Here is a 22,198-nt window from a genome sequence, read left to right on the forward strand (position 1 = left end):
GACATGTTGAAGAGCACCTGACAGAACACAGGCTGGGATTTAATCTAGACATGTTGAAGAGCACCGGACAGTCAACAAAATATAATCCACGCTGGCACCGACATACCTCTGCAAGGCGCATTTGAGCCTAGACCTGAAGAATGAATGAACTACTCAGTTACCACGTCCTAAAGCCTAGACCTGAAGACAGAACTACTCAGATATGCTCCAGGCCCCAGAAACTGGGGGGTTTCGAACCCACAGCCACTCCTGTACAACCAGGTCTCGGAGATTGGTGATCTACACACCCCCTGGTGCCACCAGGAACCCGAACCCTTCGCTCTGTGACCTGTTCAAACTGGATATATCAACCTCTCACACCGGTCTGTTAAGAGTTAAGATGGAAAACAAACGTATCACTGGTGGGATTTGGACTAACAACCATCTGGTTACTGCCGTAGGGTTGGACTAACAACCATCTGGTTACTGCCGTAGGGTTTTACTAACAACCATCCGGTTACTGCCGTAGGGTTGAACTAACACCCATCTGGTTACTGCCGTAGAATTCAACTAACACCCATCTGGTTACTGCCGTAGGGTTGAACTAACAACCGTCTGGTTACTGCCGTAGGGTCGGAGTCCTCTGAGATACTGAGGCTTCTGGGTGTCTCTAAAGCCATCAGTTCCTGCAGTTTAAAAGAGATCATTAGCGAAGACAGCACTCATAGTTTCCAGTGACTGTTGTTCGTTGTCATGGTGCCAGAAACAGGTTTTATGTTCCATTCCCATGTGAACTACACATGATTCATCAGCAAGGCTTTAAACATATGTTTAGGCCTACAATAGTAATTCTGTTAAATTGTGTTATGCTCATTGTGTACCAATTTCGTCAAAATATCCAGATGACGAGAAAATGGGAGAAAAGGTGTTATTGCTTTGATCTACATTCGATTCATTTTTGTTACAGTGTTTTGCATCTTCAGGATGCCCCGCCCACATGGGCCAATAAGACTGGTTCAAAGACTGTTAACATCGATTTACAATCACGACACTGGTTCTCTCAGTAACTCTCTGATTGGTTAATACAGCCCCTTGTGTTACAGCTTTAATTTAAAATGGATTCAGTTTAGATTATTATATTTTCTCCACTGGGCCTACACACAATACTCCCATCATGTCAAAGTTATATTTTTAGATTATTATTTTGACAAATAAATTGAAAATCTGAAATGTTCATGAGTCAAGTATTCAACCCCATTGTTATAACAAGGCCAATTAAGTGCCGTAGTAAATATGTACTTAAAGCCACATCAGTTACAAGGACTCACTCTGTCTGCAAGGACAGTGTTCAACATGACTGTTGAATGACTTACCTCATCACACATACAGATAATTGTAAGGTCCTTCAAATCGAGCTGTGAATTTCAACCACAAAAGACCAGAGAGGTTTTACAATAACCTCGCAAAAAGAAGGGCACCATATTTTGGTAGATGAATAAAACGCTGAAAGCAGACATTGAATATCAACACACCAAGTCACTGCAAAAGATTCAGGCGTCCGTCCTAACCGAGTTGCCAGAGAGGATGGAAACCGCTCGGGGATTTCACCATTAGGCCAAAGGTCACGGAGGAGTTCTTGAGATTTTCTGATATACCAATGATCCTATGTGTTACCATGGCGATGTCGTCAAATCCACTGATACCGCGCGTTACTACGGCGATGTCGTCAAATCCACTGATACCGCGCGTTACTACGGCGACGTCGTCAAATCCACTGATACCGCGCGTTACTACGGCGACGTCGTCGTCAACTCCACTGATACCGCGCGTTACTACGGCGACGCAGCTATTTCCCTAGAAAAGGTTCGATGGTGGTAATATGTGGTCGTCTCAAATACTTTCAGAATAAAACTCTTGATCAAAGTTAGTAGGTGTTTGATCAAGAACGTACAGGGGGCTCTGGTCTAAAGTAGTGCACTATGTAGGGAATAGGGTGACATTTGATACACGGGCATAATCAGATGTACCTACAGTAGGTATATATATACACATATTTACACAAAACAAGTAGTGGCACTGAAAGACACGTTCTCCATCCCAAATGGTACCCTATTCCCGACACAGTGCACTACTTCCATAGGGCCCCTGGTCAAACGTAGTGCACTATGTAGGGAATAGGGTGCCATTTGAGATTAGAAGCAGGCTCATCATTATTCAAATGGAACATGATCACAAATGAGATTTACGCGGAAAAACACTGATTTCATTAAAAGTAGTCTACAAAAGAGCGATGTGGACGGAAGTGTGTGTGTGTGTGTGTATATATATATAGACGGGCAGATTAGCAGTTCATCGTAGGGTTGTCATGACAGCAGCATCGCCACTCTGAACCACTGTGGCAAGAAAAACACGAAGCAAGACTTAATTTGTTGTTTCGAGTCCCGATGTTGAAAACACACAGCCTTCTGCCCCCCCCCCTCCCCCCCAGGGCCTTCTGTCCCCCCCCCCCCCAGGGCCTCGTCTGAGTAACCCCTTACAGTTCGTTACGGTCCAGTCCTTTACGGGAGATCTTGCTGGTTAAATCCTGCATGTGCTTCTTCATCTGAGAGAGAAAGAGAGAGAGAGAGGCGTTACAACAAATCTCTCTAGTCTTCTCTGCCAGGTTATTGTCTCTTTAGTCTTCTCTGCCAGGTTATTGTCTCTCTAGTCTTCTCTGCCAGGTTATGGTCTCTCTAGTCTTCTCTGCCAGGTTATGGTCTCTCTAGTCTTCTCTGCCAGGTTATGGTCTCTCTAGTCTTCTCTGCCAGGTTATGGTCTCTCTAGTCTTCTCTGCCAGGTTATGGTCTCTCTAGTCTTCTCTGCCAGGTTATGGTCTCTCTAGTCTTCTCTGCCAGGTTATGGTCTCTCTAGTCTTCTCTGCCAGGTTATGGTCTCTCTAGTCTTCTCTGCCAGGTTATTGTCTCTCTGGTCTTCTCTGCCAGGTTACTGTCTCTCTGGTCTTCTCTGCCAGGTTATGGTCTCTAGTCTTCTCTGCCAGGTTATTGTCTCTAGTCTTCTCTGCCAGGTTATTGTCTCTCTGGTCTTCTCTGCCAGGTATCGTCTCTCTCCTACCTTGTATCCCATCTCTCTGGTCTTCTCGGCCAGGTTATTGTCTCTCTCCTATCTTGCACCACATCTCTCTAGTCTTCTCGGCCAGGTTATTGTATCCCATCTCCCTGGTCTTCTCGGCCAGGTTATTGTATCTCTCCTACCTTGTATCCCATCTCTCTAGTCTTCTCTGCCAGGTTATTGTATCTCTCCTACCTTGTATCCCATCTCCCTGGTCTTCTCTGCCAGGTTATTGTATCTCTCCTACCTTGTATCCCATCTCTCTGGTCTTCTCGGCCAGGTTATTGTATCTCTCCTGGTTTCTCAGGATGTGGTCGTTGTCTCCTAGAGCTTCTACATGTCTCAGCTTCTGGTGGGATAACTCCAACTGTTCCTGAGAGGGGGAGGGAGGAAGGAGAGGAGAGGGAGAGAGAGGCAGGGGGGAGAGGGAAGAGCAGGGAGGAGAGAGGGAAGAGAGAGAATCAGGGAGGAGAGAGGGAAGAGAGAGAATCAGGGAGGAGAGAGGGAAGAGAGAGAATCAGGGAGGAGAGAGGGAAGAGAGAGAATCAGGGAGGAGAGAGGGAAGAGAGAGAATCGGGGAGGAGAGAGGGAAGAGAGAGAATCGGGGAGGAGAGAGGGAAGAGAGAGAATCGGGGAGGAGAGAGGGAAGAGAGAGAATCAGAGAGGAGAGAGAGGGAGGGAGGAGAAAGTGAGTGGTCCTATCCCAAATGGACCCTACGCCCTAGGCACTTGCTTGGTGAAAGCACCATATTGCTTACACCTGTCAAACCCTCTCAGATCTCTAAGTGCCTTATGGGCCCATTTGGGACATCAAGCGAGGTGAATAAAAGACAGTGTATTCAGACCTTCACTTTTCCACATTTTGTTACGTTACATCCTTATTCTAAAATGGATTGAGTAATCAACAATTCCCAAATCTTTGCAAATGTAAATAACATTTTAAAAAACTGAAATACATTAATTATTCAAACCCTTCACTATGAGACTCTAAATGGAGCTCAGGTGCATCCTGTTTCCATTGATCTTTCTTGAGATGTTTCCACAACTTGATTGGAGTCCACCTGTGGTAAATTCAATTGATTGGACGTGATTTGGAATTTGGATTTGTCTATATAAAGGTCCCACAGTTGACAGTGCATGTCAGAGCAAAAACCAAGCCATTATGTCGAAGGAATTGTCCGTAGAGCTCGGAGACAGGATTGTGTCGAGGCACAGATCTGGGGAAGGGTACCAAAACATATCTGCTGCATTGTGGGTCCCCACGATTCTGAAATGGAAGAAGTTTGGAACCACCAAGACTCTTCCTGGCTGCACGGCCAAACTAGCCAATCGGGGGAGAAGGGCCTTGGTCAGGGAGGTGACCATGAACCCGATGGTCACTCTGACAGAGCTCTAGAGTTCCTCTGTGGAGATGGGAGAACCTTCCAGAAGGACAACCATCTCTGCAGCACTCCACCAACCAGGCCTTTATGGTAAAGTGGCCAGACGGAAGCCACTCCTCAGTAAAAGGAACATGACAGCCTGCTTGGAGTTTGCCAAAAGGCATCTAAAGATTCCCAGACCATGAACAACAAGTCTGGAGGAAACCTGGCAACATCCCTACGGTGAAGCATGGAGGTGGCAGCATCATGCTGAGGGGATGTTTTTCAGCAGCAGGGACTGGGAGACTAGTCAGGATCGAGGGAGAGATGAACGGAGTGAAGTACAGAGAGATCCTTGGTGAAAACCTGCTACAGAGCGCTCAGGACCTCAGACTGGAGCGAAGGTTCACCTTCCAACAGGACATCAACCCTAAGCACACAGCTAAGACAACGCAGGAGTGGCTTCGGGACAAGTCTCTGAATGTCCTTGAGTGGCCCAGCCAGAGCCCGGACTTGAACATGATCAAACATCTCTGGAGAGACCTGAAAATAGCTGTGCAGCGACGCGCCCCATCCAACCTGACAGAGCTTGAGAGGATCTGCAGAGAAGAATGGGAGAAACTCCCCAAATACAGGTGTGCCAAGCTTGTAGCGTCATACCCAAGGCTGTAATCGCTGCCAAAGGTGCTTCAACAAAGTACTGAGTAAAGGGTCTGAATACTTGAATACAAATGTCATATTTTAGGTTTTTTTTGCTTTGTCATTATGGGGCATTGTGATGTCATTATGGGGTATTGTGATGTCATTATGGGGTATTGTGATGTCATTATCGGGTATTGTGATGTCATTATGGGGTATTGTGGTGTCATTATGGGGTATTGTGGTGTCATTATGGGGTATTGTGATGTCATTATGGGGTATTGTGATGTCATTATGGGGTATTGTGGTGTCATTATGGGGCATTGTGATGTCATTATGGGGTATTGTGATGTCATTATGGGGTATTGTGATGTCATTATCGGGTATTGTGTGTAGGTCGATGAGGGAAAAAAACTGATTGATTAATAATTGATTGGTTACCTGGTAGTGGCTGTGCTTCTCTACCTTGGTCTCAAAGTGCTTCAGTTCCTCCTGATCACACACACACACACAGGGAGAGACACACCCAAACCGGACAGAACATTATGATCCAGACTGTGAAAAGTGATCACTTTAAAACAGATATGGAAAGAAAACACACACACACCTTGAGCGAGTCCAGTTCATCCCCAGTCAGGTTGGCTCTCTGTGCCATCTCCCACAGCTCTTTCACCCTGGGCTCTTTAAACTCTGGAGAGGAGGGAGGGGGACATCACAACTAGTCACACTCAACTGTGTGTGTGTGTGTGTGTGTGTGTGTGTGTGTGTGTGTGTGTGTACCACTCACCGCTGTCCTCGCTGAAGCCTTCGTGGCTGAGTTTCCTCAGGCGTTCAAAGCCCTGGTTCAGATCCCTACACACACACACACCATTAAAACACACACACACCGTTAAAACACACACACACACCATTAAAGCACACAAACAACCTTAAAAACGCACACACACACAACGTTAATGCACACACACCGTTAAAACACACAGGACACACACACACACAGCGTTAAAACACACCTCATCTTGTCCTTCAGGTCGGTGTGTTTCTGATGCAGGACATGTTGTTTAACTTCCCCTTCTAATGGAGAGATCACATTCTTATGGATCTCTATAGAGGGGGGGGGGGGGGGGGGTGGAGAGAGATGGGGGAGGGGATGGAGAGAGATGAGGGAGGGGATGGAGAGAGATGAGGGAGGGGATGGAGAGAGATGAGGGAGGGGATGGAGAGAGATGGGGGAGGGGATGGAGAGAGATGGGGGAGGGGATGGAGAGAGATGGGGGAGGGGATGGAGAGAGATGAGGGAGGGGATGGAGAGAGATGAGGGAGGGGATGGAGAGAGATGAGGGAGGGGATGGAGAGAGATGGGGGAGGGGATGGAGAGAGATGAGGGAGGGGATGGAGAGAGATGGGGGAGGGGATGGAGAGAGATGAGGGAGGGGATGGAGAGAGATGAGGGAGGGGATGGAGAGAGATGAGGGAGGGGATGGAGAGAGATGGGGGAGGGGGTGGAGAGAGATGAGGGAGGGGATGGAGAGAGATGGGGGAGGGGATGGAGAGAGATGAGGGAGGGGATGGAGAGAGATGAGGGAGGGGATGGAGAGAGATGAGGGAGGGGATGGAGAGAGATGAGGGAGGGGATGGAGAGAGATGAGGGAGGGGATGGAGAGAGATGAGGGAGGGGATGGAGAGAGATGAGGGAGGGGATGGAGAGAGATGGGGGAGGGGGAGGGGATGGAGAGAGATGAGGGAGGGGATGGAGAGAGATGGGGGAGGGGATGGAGAGAGATGGGGGAGGGGATGGAGAGAGATGGGGGAGGGGATGGAGAGAGATGGGGGAGGGGATGGAGAGAGATGGGGAGGGGATGGAGAGAGATGGGGGAGGGGATGGAGAGAGATGAGGGAGGGGATGGAGAGAGATGAGGGAGGGGATTGGAGGAGGGAGGGAGGGGATTGGAGGAGGGAGGAACGCGATTGGAGGAGGGAGGAACGCGATTGGAGGAGAGAGGAACGGATGAGGAGGGAGAGAAGGACGGGATTGGAGGAGGGAGGGATGAGGGAGGGACGGATGAGGAGGGAGAGACGGACGGGATTGGAGGAGAGACGGACAAGATTGGAGGAGGGAGGGACGGATGAGGAGGGAGAGAAGGACGGGATTGGAGGAGGGAGGGATGGATGAGGAGGGAGAGAAGGACGGGATTGGAGGAGAGTGGGACGGATGGATGAGGAGGGAGAGAAGGATGAGGAGGGAGAAAAGGACGAGGAGGGAGAGAAGGACGAGGAGGGAGAGAAGGACGAGGAGGGAGAGAAGGACGAGGAGGGAGAGAAGGACGAGGAGGGAGAGAAGGACGAGGAGGGAGAGAAGGACGAGGAGGGAGAGACGGACGGGATTGGATGAGGGAGAGAAGGACGGGATTGGAGGAGGGAGGGACGGATGAGGAGGGAGAGAAGACAGACAGGGAGACAATCAACAAATACATGAAGGTCGTTTAGCAGACAGTGGTATTCAGAGTGACTAACTGTTGGTGGAGAAAACCACTACAATCACTGCCACTACTAACTTTCATCAATAAAACAGCTGTCAACAAAACCAAAAATAATATTTCACACAATCACCAGCTGTCAAACAACTACATTATAATTCAACCTAAACCAAGTGACACTTCATCACTGGGTAACACTGACAATCACTAGGGGAGAGGAAAGGAGGAGAGAGGAGAGAGAGGGAAGAGAGAGAGAGAGAGGAGAGAGACGAGAGGAGGAGAGGAGAGAGAGAGATGAGAGGAGGAGAGGAGAGAGAGAGAAGAGAGGAGAGAGAGAGGAGAGAAGGAGAGAGGAGAGAGAGGAGAGAGAGGAGGAGAAGAGAGAGAGAGGAGAGAGGAGAGAGAGAGAGAGGGGAGAAGAGAGAGGAGAAGAGAGGAGAGGAGTGCTTCTACACCTGCATTGCTTGCTGTTTGGGGTTTTAGGCTGGGTTTCTGTACAGCACTTTGAGATATCAGCTGATGTACGAAGGGCTATATAAATACATTTGATTTGATTTGAGAAGAGAGGAGAGAGAGAGAGAGAGAGAGAGAGAGAGAGGAGAAGAGAGGAGAGAGAGGAGAAGAGAGGAGAAGAGAGGAGGAGAGAGAGAGAGAGAGGAGAGAGAGGAGAGGAGAGGAGAGGAGAGGAGAAGAGAGGAGAAGAGAGAGAGGAGAGGAGAGGAGAGGAGAAGAGAGGAGAAGAGAGAGAGGAGAGAGAGGAGAAGAGAGGAGAGAGAGGAGAGAGGAGAGGAGAGAGGAGAGGAGAAGAGAGGAGAGAGACAGAGGCAGAACGACAGACAAAAGAGAAGAACGAGCGTAAAAAGCCCTCTCACCCTCCGTGCGGCTGACGGTATCCATGACGATGTTGTACTCGCTGATCTTGTCCTTGTGGTGTTGAAACTCCCTCTTCAGACTCTGCATCTCCTCCTCTGAGAACTTACCAGAACTCTTAGCCTGTAGGGAAACATTTCCACTACACTGTTAGAAGGAAGAATGAGGACAAGTCGCCCCAAAATGGCTTCTTGGGTTGTTAACTGGGGTGAAATCCATAGAGGGAGAGAAACTGAAGACAAGTTGCCCCAAAATGACTTCTTGGGTTGTAAACTGGGGTGAAATCCATAGAGGGAGAGAAACTGAAGACAAGTTGCCCCAAAATGACTTCTTGGGTTGTAAACTGGGGTGAAAGCCATAGAGGGAAAGAAACTGAGCACCTTCATCCCCAAAATGGACGCTGTTATACTGAAACTGGCTGTGCGTCCCAATCATATCACCTTTCTCCTGAAGTGTTCACTCGTTCACTACTTCCCACTAATCTAAAGCCATTGGGTTGGTGGAGGCGTGGCCTAGGGGGAGTTATTACCATATTTCTGATCACTGATTTGAAAGGAAATGACTGGTAAGAGAAGAGAACAAGTGCCCTCCCCCCACCCCTCCCTCCTCCACCCCGTCCCCCCCTCCTCCTCCCACCCTGTCCCCCCCTCCCTCCTCCTCCTCCCACCCCGTCCGACCCTCCTCCCCCCCCCACCCCGTCCCCCCCTCCCTCCTCCTCCTCCCACCCCGTCCGACCCTCCTCCTCCCCCCCACCCGTCCCTCCCTCCTCCTCCCCCCCACCCGTCCCTCCCTCCTCCTCCTCCCCCCACCCCGTCCGACCCTCCTCCTCCCCCCCACGCGTCCCTCCCTCCTCCTCCCTCCTCCCCCCACCCCGTCCGACCCTCCTCCTCACCTCACCCCACCCCTCCCTCCCTCCTCCTCCTCCCTCCCTCCCACCCCCCTCTCTCACCTTATTCCACAGTTTGTCCAGTCTGGGGTCATCAAACATGTCTCCTTCTCTGATGTCATGGTCCTTCAGGTTGTTAGATTCTAGAGGTCTGGTGTCCTTCTTCCCATCCATCCCATACTTAGCCAGGATCACTGGGGTGGGGGGAGACACAAAATGGACGCCAGTTAACCATACTATCCCATACTTAGCCAGGATCACTGGGGTGGGGGGAGACACAAAATGGACGCCAGTTAACCATACTATCCCATACTTAGCCAGGATCACTGGGGTGGAGGGGAGACACAAAATGGACGCCAGTTAACCATACTATCCCATACTTAGCCAGGATCACTGGGGTGGAGGGGAAGACACAAAATGGACGCCAGTTAACCATACTATCCCATACTTAGCCAGGATCACTGGGGTGGAGGGGAAGACACAAAATGGACGCCAGTTAACCATACTATCCCAGAGAGGACAATGAGCCAGATGTATAAATGTGAAGCATCCGCTTGGCGTTTCCACTCACTACCAAATATGGTGATGAGAGGAAGCCCAGTGGCCGGCGGTGGCGGAAGGTGGAGATGGGAGGATTTTGGACGAAGTTCTGCTCATTAGCTCATCGATTAAACATTTGATCTCGATACAGTTCTCTGTTACCCCAAATTACAATCTGTTATTTAACAGAGTGGACTAAGTTTTGTAGACTTCATTCATTGTTAAAGTTTTTTTTTTAAAGTAAAATAGTTGTTTATAAAGGAGTTACTTAAGGGTTGAATTTAGTTATTGCACACATGCACTTCAGAGTAGGCGTTCCCTAACACAAATATGCAAATACATGCTAGAAAGAGCCCAATAGGATCTCGCTAGCTTGTGCTTGGCTCTGCCCACTATGATTAATCCCCCCCCCCCCATTGGAAATGACAGGCTGTGGTCCATCTTGGTTTAGTTATAAAAAAATATGTAATATTTAAGCAATAATGCTCGAGGGGGTGTGGTAGATGGAGAATATACCACGACTAAGGGCTGTTCTTAGGCCCAACTCACACCTTCCCCAAGGCCTTCACACCCCTGAGACATTATAACAAGCCACACACCTTCCCCAAGGCCTTCACACCCCTGAGACATTATAACAAGCCACACACCTTCCCCAAGGCCTTTATACCCCCACCACATTATAACAAGCCACACACCTTCCCCAAGGCCTTCACACCCCTGAGACATTATAACAAGCCACACACCTTCCCCAAGGCCTTCACACCCCTGAGACATTATAACAAGCCACACACCTTCCCCAAGGCATTCACACCCCAGATACATTATAACAAGCCACACACCTTCCCCAAGGCCTTCACACCCCTGAGACATTATAACAAGCCACACACCTTCCCCAAGGCCTTCACACCCCTGAGACATTATAACAAGCCACACACCTTCCCCAAGGCCTTCACACCCCTGAGACATTATAACAAGCCACACACCTTCCCCAAGGCCTTCACACCCCTGAGACATTATAACAAGCCACACACCTTCCCCAAGGCCTTCACACCCCTGAGACATTATAACAAGCCACACACCTTCCCCAAGGCCTTCACACCCCTGAGACATTATAACAAGCCACACACCTTCCCCAAGGCCTTCACACCCCTGAGACATTATAACAAGCCACACACCTTCCCCAAGGCCTTCACACCCCTGAGACATTATAACAAGCCACACACCTTCCCCAAGGCCTTCACACCCCTGAGACATTATAACAAGCCACACACCTTCCCCAAGGCCTTCACACCCCTGAGAAATTATAACAAGCCACACACCTTCCCCAAGGCCTTCACACCCCTGAGACATTATAACAAGCCACACACCTTCCCCAAGGCCTTCACACCCCTGAGACATTATAACAAGCCACACACCTTCCCCAAGGCCTTCACACCCCTGAGACATTATAACAAGCCACACACCTTCCCCAAGGCCTTCACACCCCTGAGACATTATAACAAGCCACACACCTTCCCCAAGGCCTTCACACCCCTGAGAAATTATAACAAGCCACACACCTTCCCCAAGGCCTTCACACCCCTGAGACATTATAACAAGCCACACACCTTCCCCAAGGCCTTCACACCCCTGAGACATTATAACAAGCCACACACCTTCCCCAAGGCCTTCACACCCCTGAGACATTATAACAAGCCACACACCTTCCCCAAGGCCTTCACACCCCAAGACATTATAACAAGCCACACACCTTCCCCAAGGCCTTCACACCCCAAGACATTATAACAAGCCACACACCTTCCCCAAGGCCTTCACACCCCCACCACATTATAACAAGCCACACACCTTCACCTTCCCCAAGGCCCTTCCCGATTTTTTAAAACAGCTCTGTCTCGCTCTAGAAAACCAACTGTTTATAAAGCAGCTCTGTCTCTCTCTAGAAAACCAACTGTTTATAAAGCAGCTCTGTCTCTCTAGAAAACCAACTGTTTATAAAGCAGCTCTGTCTCTCTCTAGAAAACCAACTGTTTATAAAGCAGCTCTGTCTCTCTCTAGAAAACCAACTGTTTATAAAGCAGCTCTCTCTCTCTCTCTCTCTAGAAAACCAACTGTTTATAAAGCAGCTCTGTCTCTCTCTAGAAAACCAACTGTTTATAAAGCAGCTCTGTCTCTGTATAGACAATCTACTGTTCATAAAGCAGCTCTGTCTCTCTCTAGAAAACCAATTGTTTATAAAGCAGCTCTGTCTCTCTCTAGACAATCTACTGTTTATAAAGCAGCTCTGTCTCTCTCTAGAAAACCAACTGTTTATAAAGCAGCCCCCTGTCTCTCTCTAGAAAACCAACTGTTTATAAAGCAGCCCTGTCTCTCTCTAGAAAATCAACTGTCTATAAAGCAGCTCTGTCTCTCTCTAGAAACCCAACTGTTTATAAAGCAGCTCTCTGTCTCTCTCTAGAAAACCAACTGTTTATAAAGCAGCTCTGTCTCTCTCTAGAAAACCAACTGTTTATAAAGCAGCCCTGTCTCTCGCTAGAAAACCAACTGTTTATAAAGCAGCCCTGTCTCTCTCTAGAAAACCAACTGTTTATAAAGCAGCTCTGTCTCTCTCTAGAAAACCAACTGTTTATAAAGCAGCCCTGTCTCTCTCTAGAAAACCAATTGTTTATAAAGCAGCTCTGTCTCTCTCTAGAAAACCAATTGTTTATAAAGCAGCTCTGTCTCTCTCTAGAAAACCAACTGTTTATAAAGCAGCTCTGTCTCTCTAGAAAACCAACTGTTATAAAGCAGCTGTCCCTCTCTCTCTAGAAAATCTACTGTTTATAAAGCAGCCCTGTCTCTCTCTAGAAAACCAACTGTTTATAAAGCAGCTCTGTCTCTCTCTAGAAAACCAACTGTTTATAAAGCAGCCCTGTCTCTCTCTAGAAAATCTACTGTTTATAAAGCAGCTCTGTCTCTCTCTAGAAAACCAACTGTTTATAAAGCAGCTCTGTCTCTCTAGAAAACCAACTGTTATAAAGCAGCTGTCCCTCTCTCTCTAGAAAATCTACTGTTTATAAAGCAGCCCTGTCTCTCTCTAGAAAACCAACTGTTTATAAAGCAGCTCTGTCTCTCTCTAGAAAACCAACTGTTTATAAAGCAGCCCTGTCTCTCTCTAGAAAATCTACTGTTTATAAAGCAGCCCTGTCTCTCTCTAGAAAATCTACTGTTTATAAAGCAGCTCTGTCTCTCTCTAGAAAACCAACTGTTTATAAAGCAGCTCTGTCTCTCTAGAAAACCAACTGTTTATAAAGCAGCTCTGTCTCTCTAGAAAACCAACTGTTTATAAAGCAGCTCTGTCTCTCTCTAGAAAACCAACTGTTTATAAAGCAGCTCTCTCTCTAGAAAATCTACTGTTTATAAAGCAGCCCTGTCTCTCTCTAGAAAACCAATTGTTTATAAAGCAGCCCTGTCTCTCTCTAGAAAACCAACTGTTTATAAAGCAGCTCTGTCTCTCTCTAGAAAACCAACTGTTTATAAAGCAGCCCTGTCTCTCTCTAGAAAACCAACTGTTTATAAAGCAGCTCTGTCTCTCTCTAGAAAACCAACTGTTTATAAAGCAGCCCTGTCTCTCTCTAGAAAACCAACTGTTTATAAAGCAGCTCTGTCTCTCTCTAGAAAACCAACTGTTTATAAAGCAGCTCTGTCTCTAGACAATCTACTGTTTATAAAGCAGCTCTGTCTCTCTCTAGAAAACCAACTGTTTATAAAGCAGCCCTGTCTCTCTCTAGAAAACCAACTGTTTATAAAGCAGCTCTGTCTCTCTAGAAAACCAACTGTTTATAAAGCAGCTCTGTCTCTCTAGAAAACCAACTGTTTATAAAGCAGCTCTGTCTCTAGACAATCTACTGTTTATAAAGCAGCTCTGTCTCTCTCTAGAAAACCAACTGTTTATAAAGCAGCTCTGTCTCTCTCTAGAAAACCAACTGTTTATAAAGCAGCTCTGTCTCTCTCTAGACAATCTACTGTTTATAAAGCAGCCCTGTCTCTCTCTAGACAATCTACTGTTTATAAAGCTCTAGTTTAAGTGGTGTTATTTACACCAAGTAGTGTTATTTACACCACTCTTCCCTTCTAGTCCTTCTCTCTCTCTCCATCAGTCAGGTAGGTAGTTTAAGTAGTTATTTAAAACCATCCTCCCTTCTAGTCTCTCTCTCCCCTCCATCCATCCCTCTCTCTCACCGTTGAAGCCACGTCGTAGCTTGGCCTCTCTCTCTCCATTCTCATCCATCCCTTCTGCCTTAGACTTCTTCCACTGTAATTCATCTTTCTCCTGGATCTTCAGATCACTGTGGAGCTCTGCCTGACGCACTGGGGGCAACTGCATCTAGAGGAAGGAAGAAGAGAGGGATGGATGAAGCGAAAGAGAGAGACTGGTGTTAGACTGGAGCACTGGGGGCAACTGCATCTAGAGACGGCGGGATGATGAGAGAGAGGGGTGGATGGAAAAGAAAGGGAGAGAGGATGGAGGAGGGAAAGGGAGAGAGGGATGGAGGAGGGAAAGGTAGAGAGGATGGAGGGAAGGGAGAGAGGGATGGAGGAGGGAAAGGGAGAGAGGATGGAGGAGGGAAAGGGAGAGAGGAGGGAAAGGGAGAGAGGATGGAGGAGGGAAAGGGAGAGAGGATGGAGGAGGGAAAGGGAGAGAGGATGGAGGAGGGAAAGGGAGAGAGGATGGAGGAGAGAAAGGGAGAGAGGATGGAGAGGGAAAGGGAGAGAGGATGGAGAGAGGATGGAGGGGGAAAGGGAGAGAGGGATGGAAGAGGGAAAGGGAGAGAGGATGGAGGAGGGAAAGGGAGAGAGGATGGAGGAGGGAAAGGGAGAGAGGATGGAGGAGAGAGGATGGAGGAGGGAAAGGGAGAGAGGATGGAGGAGGGAAAGGGAGAGAGGATGGAGGAGAGAGGATGGAGGAGGGAAAGGGAGAGAGGATGGAGAGGGAAAGGGAGAGAGGATGGAGAGGGAAAGGGAGAGAGGATGGAGGAGGAAAGGGAGAGAGGATGGAGGAGGGAAAGGGAGAGAAGATGGAGGAGAGAGGATGGAAAGGGAGAGAGGATGGAGGAGGGAAAGGGAGAGAGGATGGAGGAGGGAAAGGGAGAGAGGATGGAGGAGAGAGGATGGAAAGGGAGAGAGGATGGAGGAGGGAAAGGGAGAGAGGATGGAGGGGGAAAGGGAGAGAGGATGGAGGAGGGAAAGGAAGAGAGGATGGAGGAGGGAAAGGAAGAGAGGATGGAGGAGGGGAAGGGAGAGAGGATGGAGGAGGGGAAGGGAGAGAGGATGGAGGAGGGGAAGGGAGGGAAAGGGAGGGAGGAGGGAAAGGGAGAGAGGAGGGAAAGGGAGAGAGGATGGAGGAGGGAAAGGGAGAGAGGATGGAGGAGGGAAAGGGAGAGAGGATGGAGGGGGAAAGGGAGAGAGGATGAGGAGGGAAAGGGAGAGAGGATGGAGAGAGGATGGAGGAGGGAAAGGGAGAGAGGATGGAGGAGGGAAAGGGAGAGAAGATGGAGGAGAGAGGATGGAAAGGGAGAGAGGATGGAGGAGGGAAAGGGAGAGAGGATGGAGGGGGAAAGGGAGAGAGGATGGAGGGGGAGAGAGGATGGAGGAGGGAAAGGGAGAGGATGGAGGAGGGAAAGGGAGAGAGGATGGAGGAGGGAAAGGGAGAGAGGATGGAGGAGGGAAAGGGAGAGAGGATGGAGGAGGGAAAGGTAGAGAGGATGGAGGAGGGAAAGGGAGAGAGGATGGAGGAGGGAAAGGGAGAGAGGATGGAGGAGGGAAAGGGAGAGAGGATGGAGGAGGGAAAGGGAGAGAGGATGGAGGAGGGAAAGGGAGAGAGGATGGAGGAGGGAAAGGTAGAGAGGATGGAGGAGGGAAAGGGAGAGAGGATGGAGGAGGGAAAGGGAGAGAGGATGGAGGAGGGAAAGGGAGAGAGGATGGAGGAGGGAAAGGGAGAGAGGATGGAGGAGGGAAAGGGAGAGAGGATAGAGGAAGTGTAGTGTGTGTCTCGTCTGTGTGTGAGAGAAATCGGTTCCTTAAAGTACCCGGGTACAATCAGACCTCAGCCATCTCTAACTACTTCAACGTTACTTGATTGGCATAGGTAGCTAAATCAGCTAAGGTAACTGTTAGCTAGCTAAGTTAGCTAAACAAAATGTTGGATAGACCAAGGAAGTGTAGACAAAACGTTATCTAACTTTTGGACTCCACTAGGACCAGATAACGAAGACAATTAACTCTCGACTGTCTTAATATTTAAGTAAAACAAAGCTAAACTATAATAATAGCATGACTTGACTTCTTACCCTGGTCGCTTTCTCCCACACCTGGTTGAGTTTAGCTATCCTAAATTCCACCGTGCTCTTACCGTCCACGGACGGTTTCTGATCGTTCATTTCTCGAGAATACTTTCCTGCAATCGCCCCGACTGCGAGACACAACACCGCGAATAAACAACCGAACTTCATTTTTGCACCGTACCGGAAAATGGATGGAATAAATCTTAAAAATGAAACGCAATTTCAGAGCTACGGTCTATCTAACTCCGAGTACTTCAAGTCATGTGTTTAGAAGAGGCGGACGCGTCCTGAACTGCATTATGGGATATGTAGTTTTAAAACAACTATAAACTGGGTTTACACTTCTGGGGAAAGGGTTTGTAAACATACAATACCCACAATGCACCTCGTCATCGTCTCCTAGTAACGGTGGATGTGGGAGGCTTTGAGCAAATAGGAATCATCCACGCGTTGGATTGAAAAGGGATTTAGGGTTTAGCAATTTTACACCACACAGGCATAATTACATGTTGGCTAGCTTTCACACATGAAACAGCCTACTCAAGCAGTAATAAGTCACCCATTTTGTGTTAACCATTTAGTTTACTAAACTAGGTATTGATTGGCGCCTGCACACACACACACACACAAAGTTGTCTATGTTGGTTTACACAACTACACGTTGCCATGGCGCCCTAGCAGCCTAAGCACAGAGCTCATGTACATGGTAAATTATTTATGTGTTTTTAAATTGTGTTTTTAAATATTTGCAGATGGACTGGCAGCTTGCTAGTTGTTTTTGTTTGAATGATGCATCTGTACCAGCTTTGTTGTTGTTTCACCCTTGGCTGCCTGTTCCTGGTCTTTTGAAAACTCAGGAGTCACCTGAAGCACTAGAGGAATGGTAGAGGGCTCGTAGTGAGGACGACTGGCTACTACTCTGAACTGTGTGGTGAACTTTCTGGTGCCCAGAGCTGCTGAGACATCAAGTGGGTGCTACTCAGAGGGAAGGAGGACACTCAGGCTGATTCCCAGAGTAGCCCTCTACAAAGATCATCACTAGACTGTTCATCAACCACCTTCCTCTGATCATGATATGTCCCTCTCCATCTTTTAGAGGATGCATGAACTCAAAGACTTGGCCTCTATTGGCTGACCTAATTATCGTTAGACTTGGCCTCTATTGGTTGACCTAATTATCGTTAGACTTGGCCTCTATTGGTTGACCTAATTATCGTTAGACTTGGCCTCTATTGGTTGACCTAATTATAGTTAGGTCAACCAATAGAGGCAAAGTCTAACAATAATTAGGAAATTCATGATGATGTACTGGTTGTTCTATCTCTAGTTAGACTACTCATGTACTGGTTGTTCTAACTCTAGTTAGACTACTCATGTACTGGTTGTTCTAACTAGTTAGACTACTCATGTACTGGTTGTTCTAACTCTAGTTAGACTACTCATGTACTGGTTGTTCTAACTCTAGTTAGACTACTCATGTACTGGTTGTTCTAACTCTAGTTAGACTACTCATGTACTGGTTGTTCTAACTCTAGTTAGACTACTCATGTACTGGTTGTTCTAACTCTAGTTAGACTACTCATGTACTGGTTGTTCTAACTCTAGTTAGACTACTCATGTACTGGTTGTTTTAACTCTAGTTAGACTACTCATGTACTGGTTGTTCTAACTAGTTAGACTACTCATGTACTGGTTGTTCTAACTCTAGTTAGACTACTCCTGTACTGGTTGATCTAAATATAGTTAGACTACTCATGTACTGGTTGTTCTAACTCTAGTTAGACTACTCATGTACTGGTTGTTCTAACTCTAGTTAGACTACTCATGTACTGGTTGTTCTAACTCTAGTTAGACTACTCATGTACTGGTTGATCTAACTATAGTTAGACTACTCATGTACTGGTTGTTCTAACTCTAGTTAGACTACTCATGTACTGGTTGTTAGTTTTTTTTTTGCGTTTAAAGTGCTTTGAGATTCTTATGAACAGTGCTATAGAAATATAATAAATGATTATTATAATGATTATTATTCTGACTGTATTTGCATTGTTACCCAATAATATGCCTGAGAATCGACCAACCCATTCCAGATTCCGAACCACAATCTTAGAACCATTTATTGCAGCATCACAATGGCCCGGTAACCAAAACAAAAGAACCCTTCTATTCCTCTACACAAGCGCTATGGCAACAATCTAACAGTGTTTATTTTGAAAATCTAAATCTACCCCATACTAAAAAAAAATTTAAAAAAAAAAAATAGATTTCCAAACCTGCAGATTTGAACCGTTCGCCACACATCCTATTATTTGATGGAGAAACATTTTCACAAGATGAATCTTGACGACAGTCACAGACCTACTATTGGGCCTACTACAAACGATCACAATTCGAATTCTGAGTTCTCCATGCCAGCATGCAGACCTCTGCCTCCTCGTAGGGACTCAGTCTACTGGCAGGCTGGCCAGTCTCTGGAGGTCGGGGGGCGAAGTCTTCGCAAAACAGAGCAGAGAGAGAGACGGCTAACGGCTGCTTCTAGAGACACCTCTTCATGGGTGAGTGAGCTAAATGTAATGATATCCTAAATGGGCCTCTAGGGAATATGGTGCCTTTGTGATGTAGGTTGAAGAGACTCAGGCTATGACAAGACAGCTCAGGAAACCTTCTAGAGACACTTATTTTTGGGCTCCCGAAGTGGCTCAGCGGTCTAAGGCACTGCATCTCAGTGCTAGAGGTGTCACTACAGATCCTGGTTCGATTCCAGGCTGTATCACAACCGGCTGTGATTGGGAGTTCCACAGGGCGACGCACAATTGTCCCAGAGTCATTTGGCTGGGGTAGGCCGTCATTGTAAATAAGAATTTGTTCTTAACTGACTTGCCTAGTTAAAAAAATATATATATATATTTTTTTTTATGGCTCAGCGAGTGAGTTAAATGATAGAGAACCTTGTCTACGATACAGGACACTGATGGTCATTGGACTGGTCAGCCTAAATGACGTTAGATTCAGACCTGTAGACTGTGTTACCAGACTGTGTTACCAGACTGTGTTACCAGACTGTGTTCCTAATGGATCCCTGTAGAGACACAGCCCCTAGATGTTAGATTCAGACCTTTAGACTGTGTTACCAGGCTGTGTTATCAGACTGTGTTCCTAATGGATCCCTGTAGAGACACAGCCCCTGGATGTTAGATTCAGACCTGTAGACTGTGTTCCTAATGGATCCCTGTAGAGACACAGCCCCTAGATGTTAGATTCAGACCTGTAGACTGTGTTCCTAATGGATCCCTGTAGAGACACAGCCCCTAGATGTTAGATTCAGACCTGTAGACTGTGTTACCAGACTGTGTTACCAGACTGTGTTACTAATGGATCCCTGTAGAGACACAGCCCCTAGATGTTAGATTCAGACCTGTAGACTGTGTTACCAGACTGTGTTACCAGACTGTGTTACTAATGGATCCCTGTAGAGACACAGCCCCTAGATGTTAGATTCAGACCTGTAGACTGTGTTCCTAATGGATCCCTGTAGAGACACAGCCCCTAGATGTTAGATTCAGACCTGTAGACTGTGTTCCTAATGGATCCCTGTAGAGACACAGCCCCTAGATGTTAGATTCAGACCTGTAGACTGTGTTCCTAATGGATCCCTGTAGAGACACAGCCCCTAGATGTTAGATTCAGACCTGTAGACTGTGTTACCAGACTGTGTTACCAGACTGTGTCTATCCAGTCAGACTCCCATGAAATACGATGGGTGTAGCTGATGTCAGCTGCTCAGGAAAAACAAACTTCAGCAGAAAGTTGAACCCCGACCTCATAACTCCACAGTTCCCTGACTTGGGCCACTTCAACCAGGGTTTACTACCCCTCTTCACTCTGTGTTCCAAAGGGCACCATATTCCCTATGTAGTGCACTACTTTAGACCAGAGCCCAATGCCACCATATTCCCTATGTAGTGCACTACTTTAGACCAGAGCCCTATTCCCTATATAGTACACTACTTTAGACCAGAGCCCTATTCCCTATATAGTGCACTACTTTAGACCACAGCCCTATGGCACCATATTCCCTATGTAGTGGACTACTTTAGACCAGAGCCCTATGCCACCATATTCCCTATGTAGTGCACTACTTTAGACCAGAGCCCTATTCCCTATGTAGTGCACTAGTTTAGACCAGAGCCCTATTCCCTATATAGTGCACTACTTTAGACCAGAGCCCTATTCCCTATATAGTGCAGTATATTAGACCAGAGGCTGTGGGTTTGTGATACTCATAGTCTATCCTGCTGAGCTATAGCTCTGCTTACAGTGTGGGTGAGTTTCCCTGTAGTGATTTTCCCTGTAGTGAGTTTCCCTGTAGTGAGTTTCCCTGTAACGATGAAGTTAACATGGGGGGAAATTATGTCTCTCAAATATTAAACCAAGAGTCATCAAGCCACACATACACACACACACACACACACACACACACACACACACACACACACACACACACACACACACACACACACACACACACACACACACACACACACACACACACACACACACAGACACAGACACACACACACACACACACACATACATACACACACACAGACACACACACACACACAGGCTGTATCAGTGGATATCTCCACTATAAGACTGTATCAGTGGAGGTCTCCGGCCACTATAAGACTGTATCAGTGGACGTCTCCACTATAAGACTGTATCAGTGGAGGTCTCCACTATAAGACTGTATCAGTGTAGGTCTCCGGCCACAATAAGACTGTATCAGTGGAGGCCTCCACTATAAGACTGTATCAGTGGAGGTCTCCACTATAAGACTGTATCAGTGGAGGTCTCCGGCCACAATAAGACTGTATCAGTGGAGGTCTCCACTATAAGACTGTATCAGTGGAGGTCTCCACTATAAGACTGTATCAGTGGAGGTCTCCACTATAAGACTGTATCAGTGAAGGTCTCCAGCCACTATAAGACTGTATCAGTGGAGGTCTCCACTATAAGACTGTATCAGTGGAGGTCTCCACTATAAGACTGTATCAGTGGAGGTCTCCAGCCACTATAAGACTGTATCAGTGGAGGTCTCCACTATAAGACTGTATCAGTGGAGGTCTCCACTATAAGACTGTATCAGTGGAGGTCTCCGGCCACTATAAGACTGTATCAGTGGAGGTCTCCGTCCACTATAAGTCTGTATCAGTGGCGGTCTCCACTATAAGACTGTATCAGTGGAGGTCTCCACTATAAGACTGTATCAGTGGAGGTCTCCACTATAAGACTGTATCAGTGGAGGTCTCCGGCCACTATAAGACTGTATCAGTGGAGGTCTCCACTATAAGACTCTATCAGTGGAGGTCTCCAGTATAAGACTGTATCAGTGGAGGTCTCCACTATAAGTCTGTATCAGTGGCGGTCTCCACTATAAGACTGTATCAGTGGAGGTCTCCACTATAAGACTGTATCAGTGGAGGTCTCCACTATAAGACTGTATCAGTGGAGGTCTCCAGCCACTATAAGACTGTATCAGTGGAGGTCTCCACTATAAGACTGTATCAGTGGAGGTCTCCACTATAAGACTGTATCAGTGGAGGTCTCCAATTTAAGACTGTATCAGTGGAGGTCTCCAGCCACTATAAGACTGTATCAGTGGAGGTCTCCACTATAAGACTCTATCAGTGGAGGTCTCCAGTATAAGACTGTATCAGTGGAGGTCTCCAATTTAAGACTGTATCAGTGGAGGTCTCCAGCCACTATAAGACTGTATCAGTTGAGGTCTCCACTATAAGACTGTATCAGTGGAGGTCTCCACTATAAGATTGTATCAGTGGAGGTCTCCACTATAAGACTGTATCAGTGGAGGTCTCCACTATAAGACTGTATCAGTGGAGGTCTCCGTCCACTATAAGACTGTATCAGTGGAGGTCTCCACTATAAGACTCTATCAGTGGAGGTCTCCAGTATAAGACTGTATCAGTGGAGGTCTCCACTATAAGACTGTATCAG

The 22,198-nt window shown here is 47.3% G+C and overlaps 1 protein-coding gene across 1 annotated transcript; it reads right to left on the bottom strand.

Moving 5' to 3' along the window:
- Positions 1-936: 936 nt before the first annotated feature.
- On the bottom strand, positions 937-16,464 carry LOC110532978 (alpha-2-macroglobulin receptor-associated protein-like). Its single transcript, XM_036934310.1, has 10 exons — positions 16,187-16,464; positions 14,079-14,223; positions 9,384-9,514; positions 8,437-8,557; positions 6,101-6,191; positions 5,875-5,939; positions 5,695-5,777; positions 5,529-5,579; positions 3,335-3,460; positions 937-2,581 (listed from the first exon to the last, which is right to left on the bottom strand). The coding sequence occupies exons 1-10, from the start codon at positions 16,346-16,348 to the stop codon at positions 2,513-2,515; spliced, it is 1,044 nt and encodes a 347-aa protein (XP_036790205.1). The 5' UTR covers positions 16,349-16,464; the 3' UTR covers positions 937-2,512.
- Between the last annotated feature and the right edge of the window lie 5,734 nt (positions 16,465-22,198).

Source organism: Oncorhynchus mykiss, chromosome 10 (assembly GCF_013265735.2).
Source record: "Oncorhynchus mykiss isolate Arlee chromosome 10, USDA_OmykA_1.1, whole genome shotgun sequence".
In the NCBI taxonomy this organism is placed as follows: domain Eukaryota; kingdom Metazoa; phylum Chordata; class Actinopteri; order Salmoniformes; family Salmonidae; genus Oncorhynchus; species Oncorhynchus mykiss.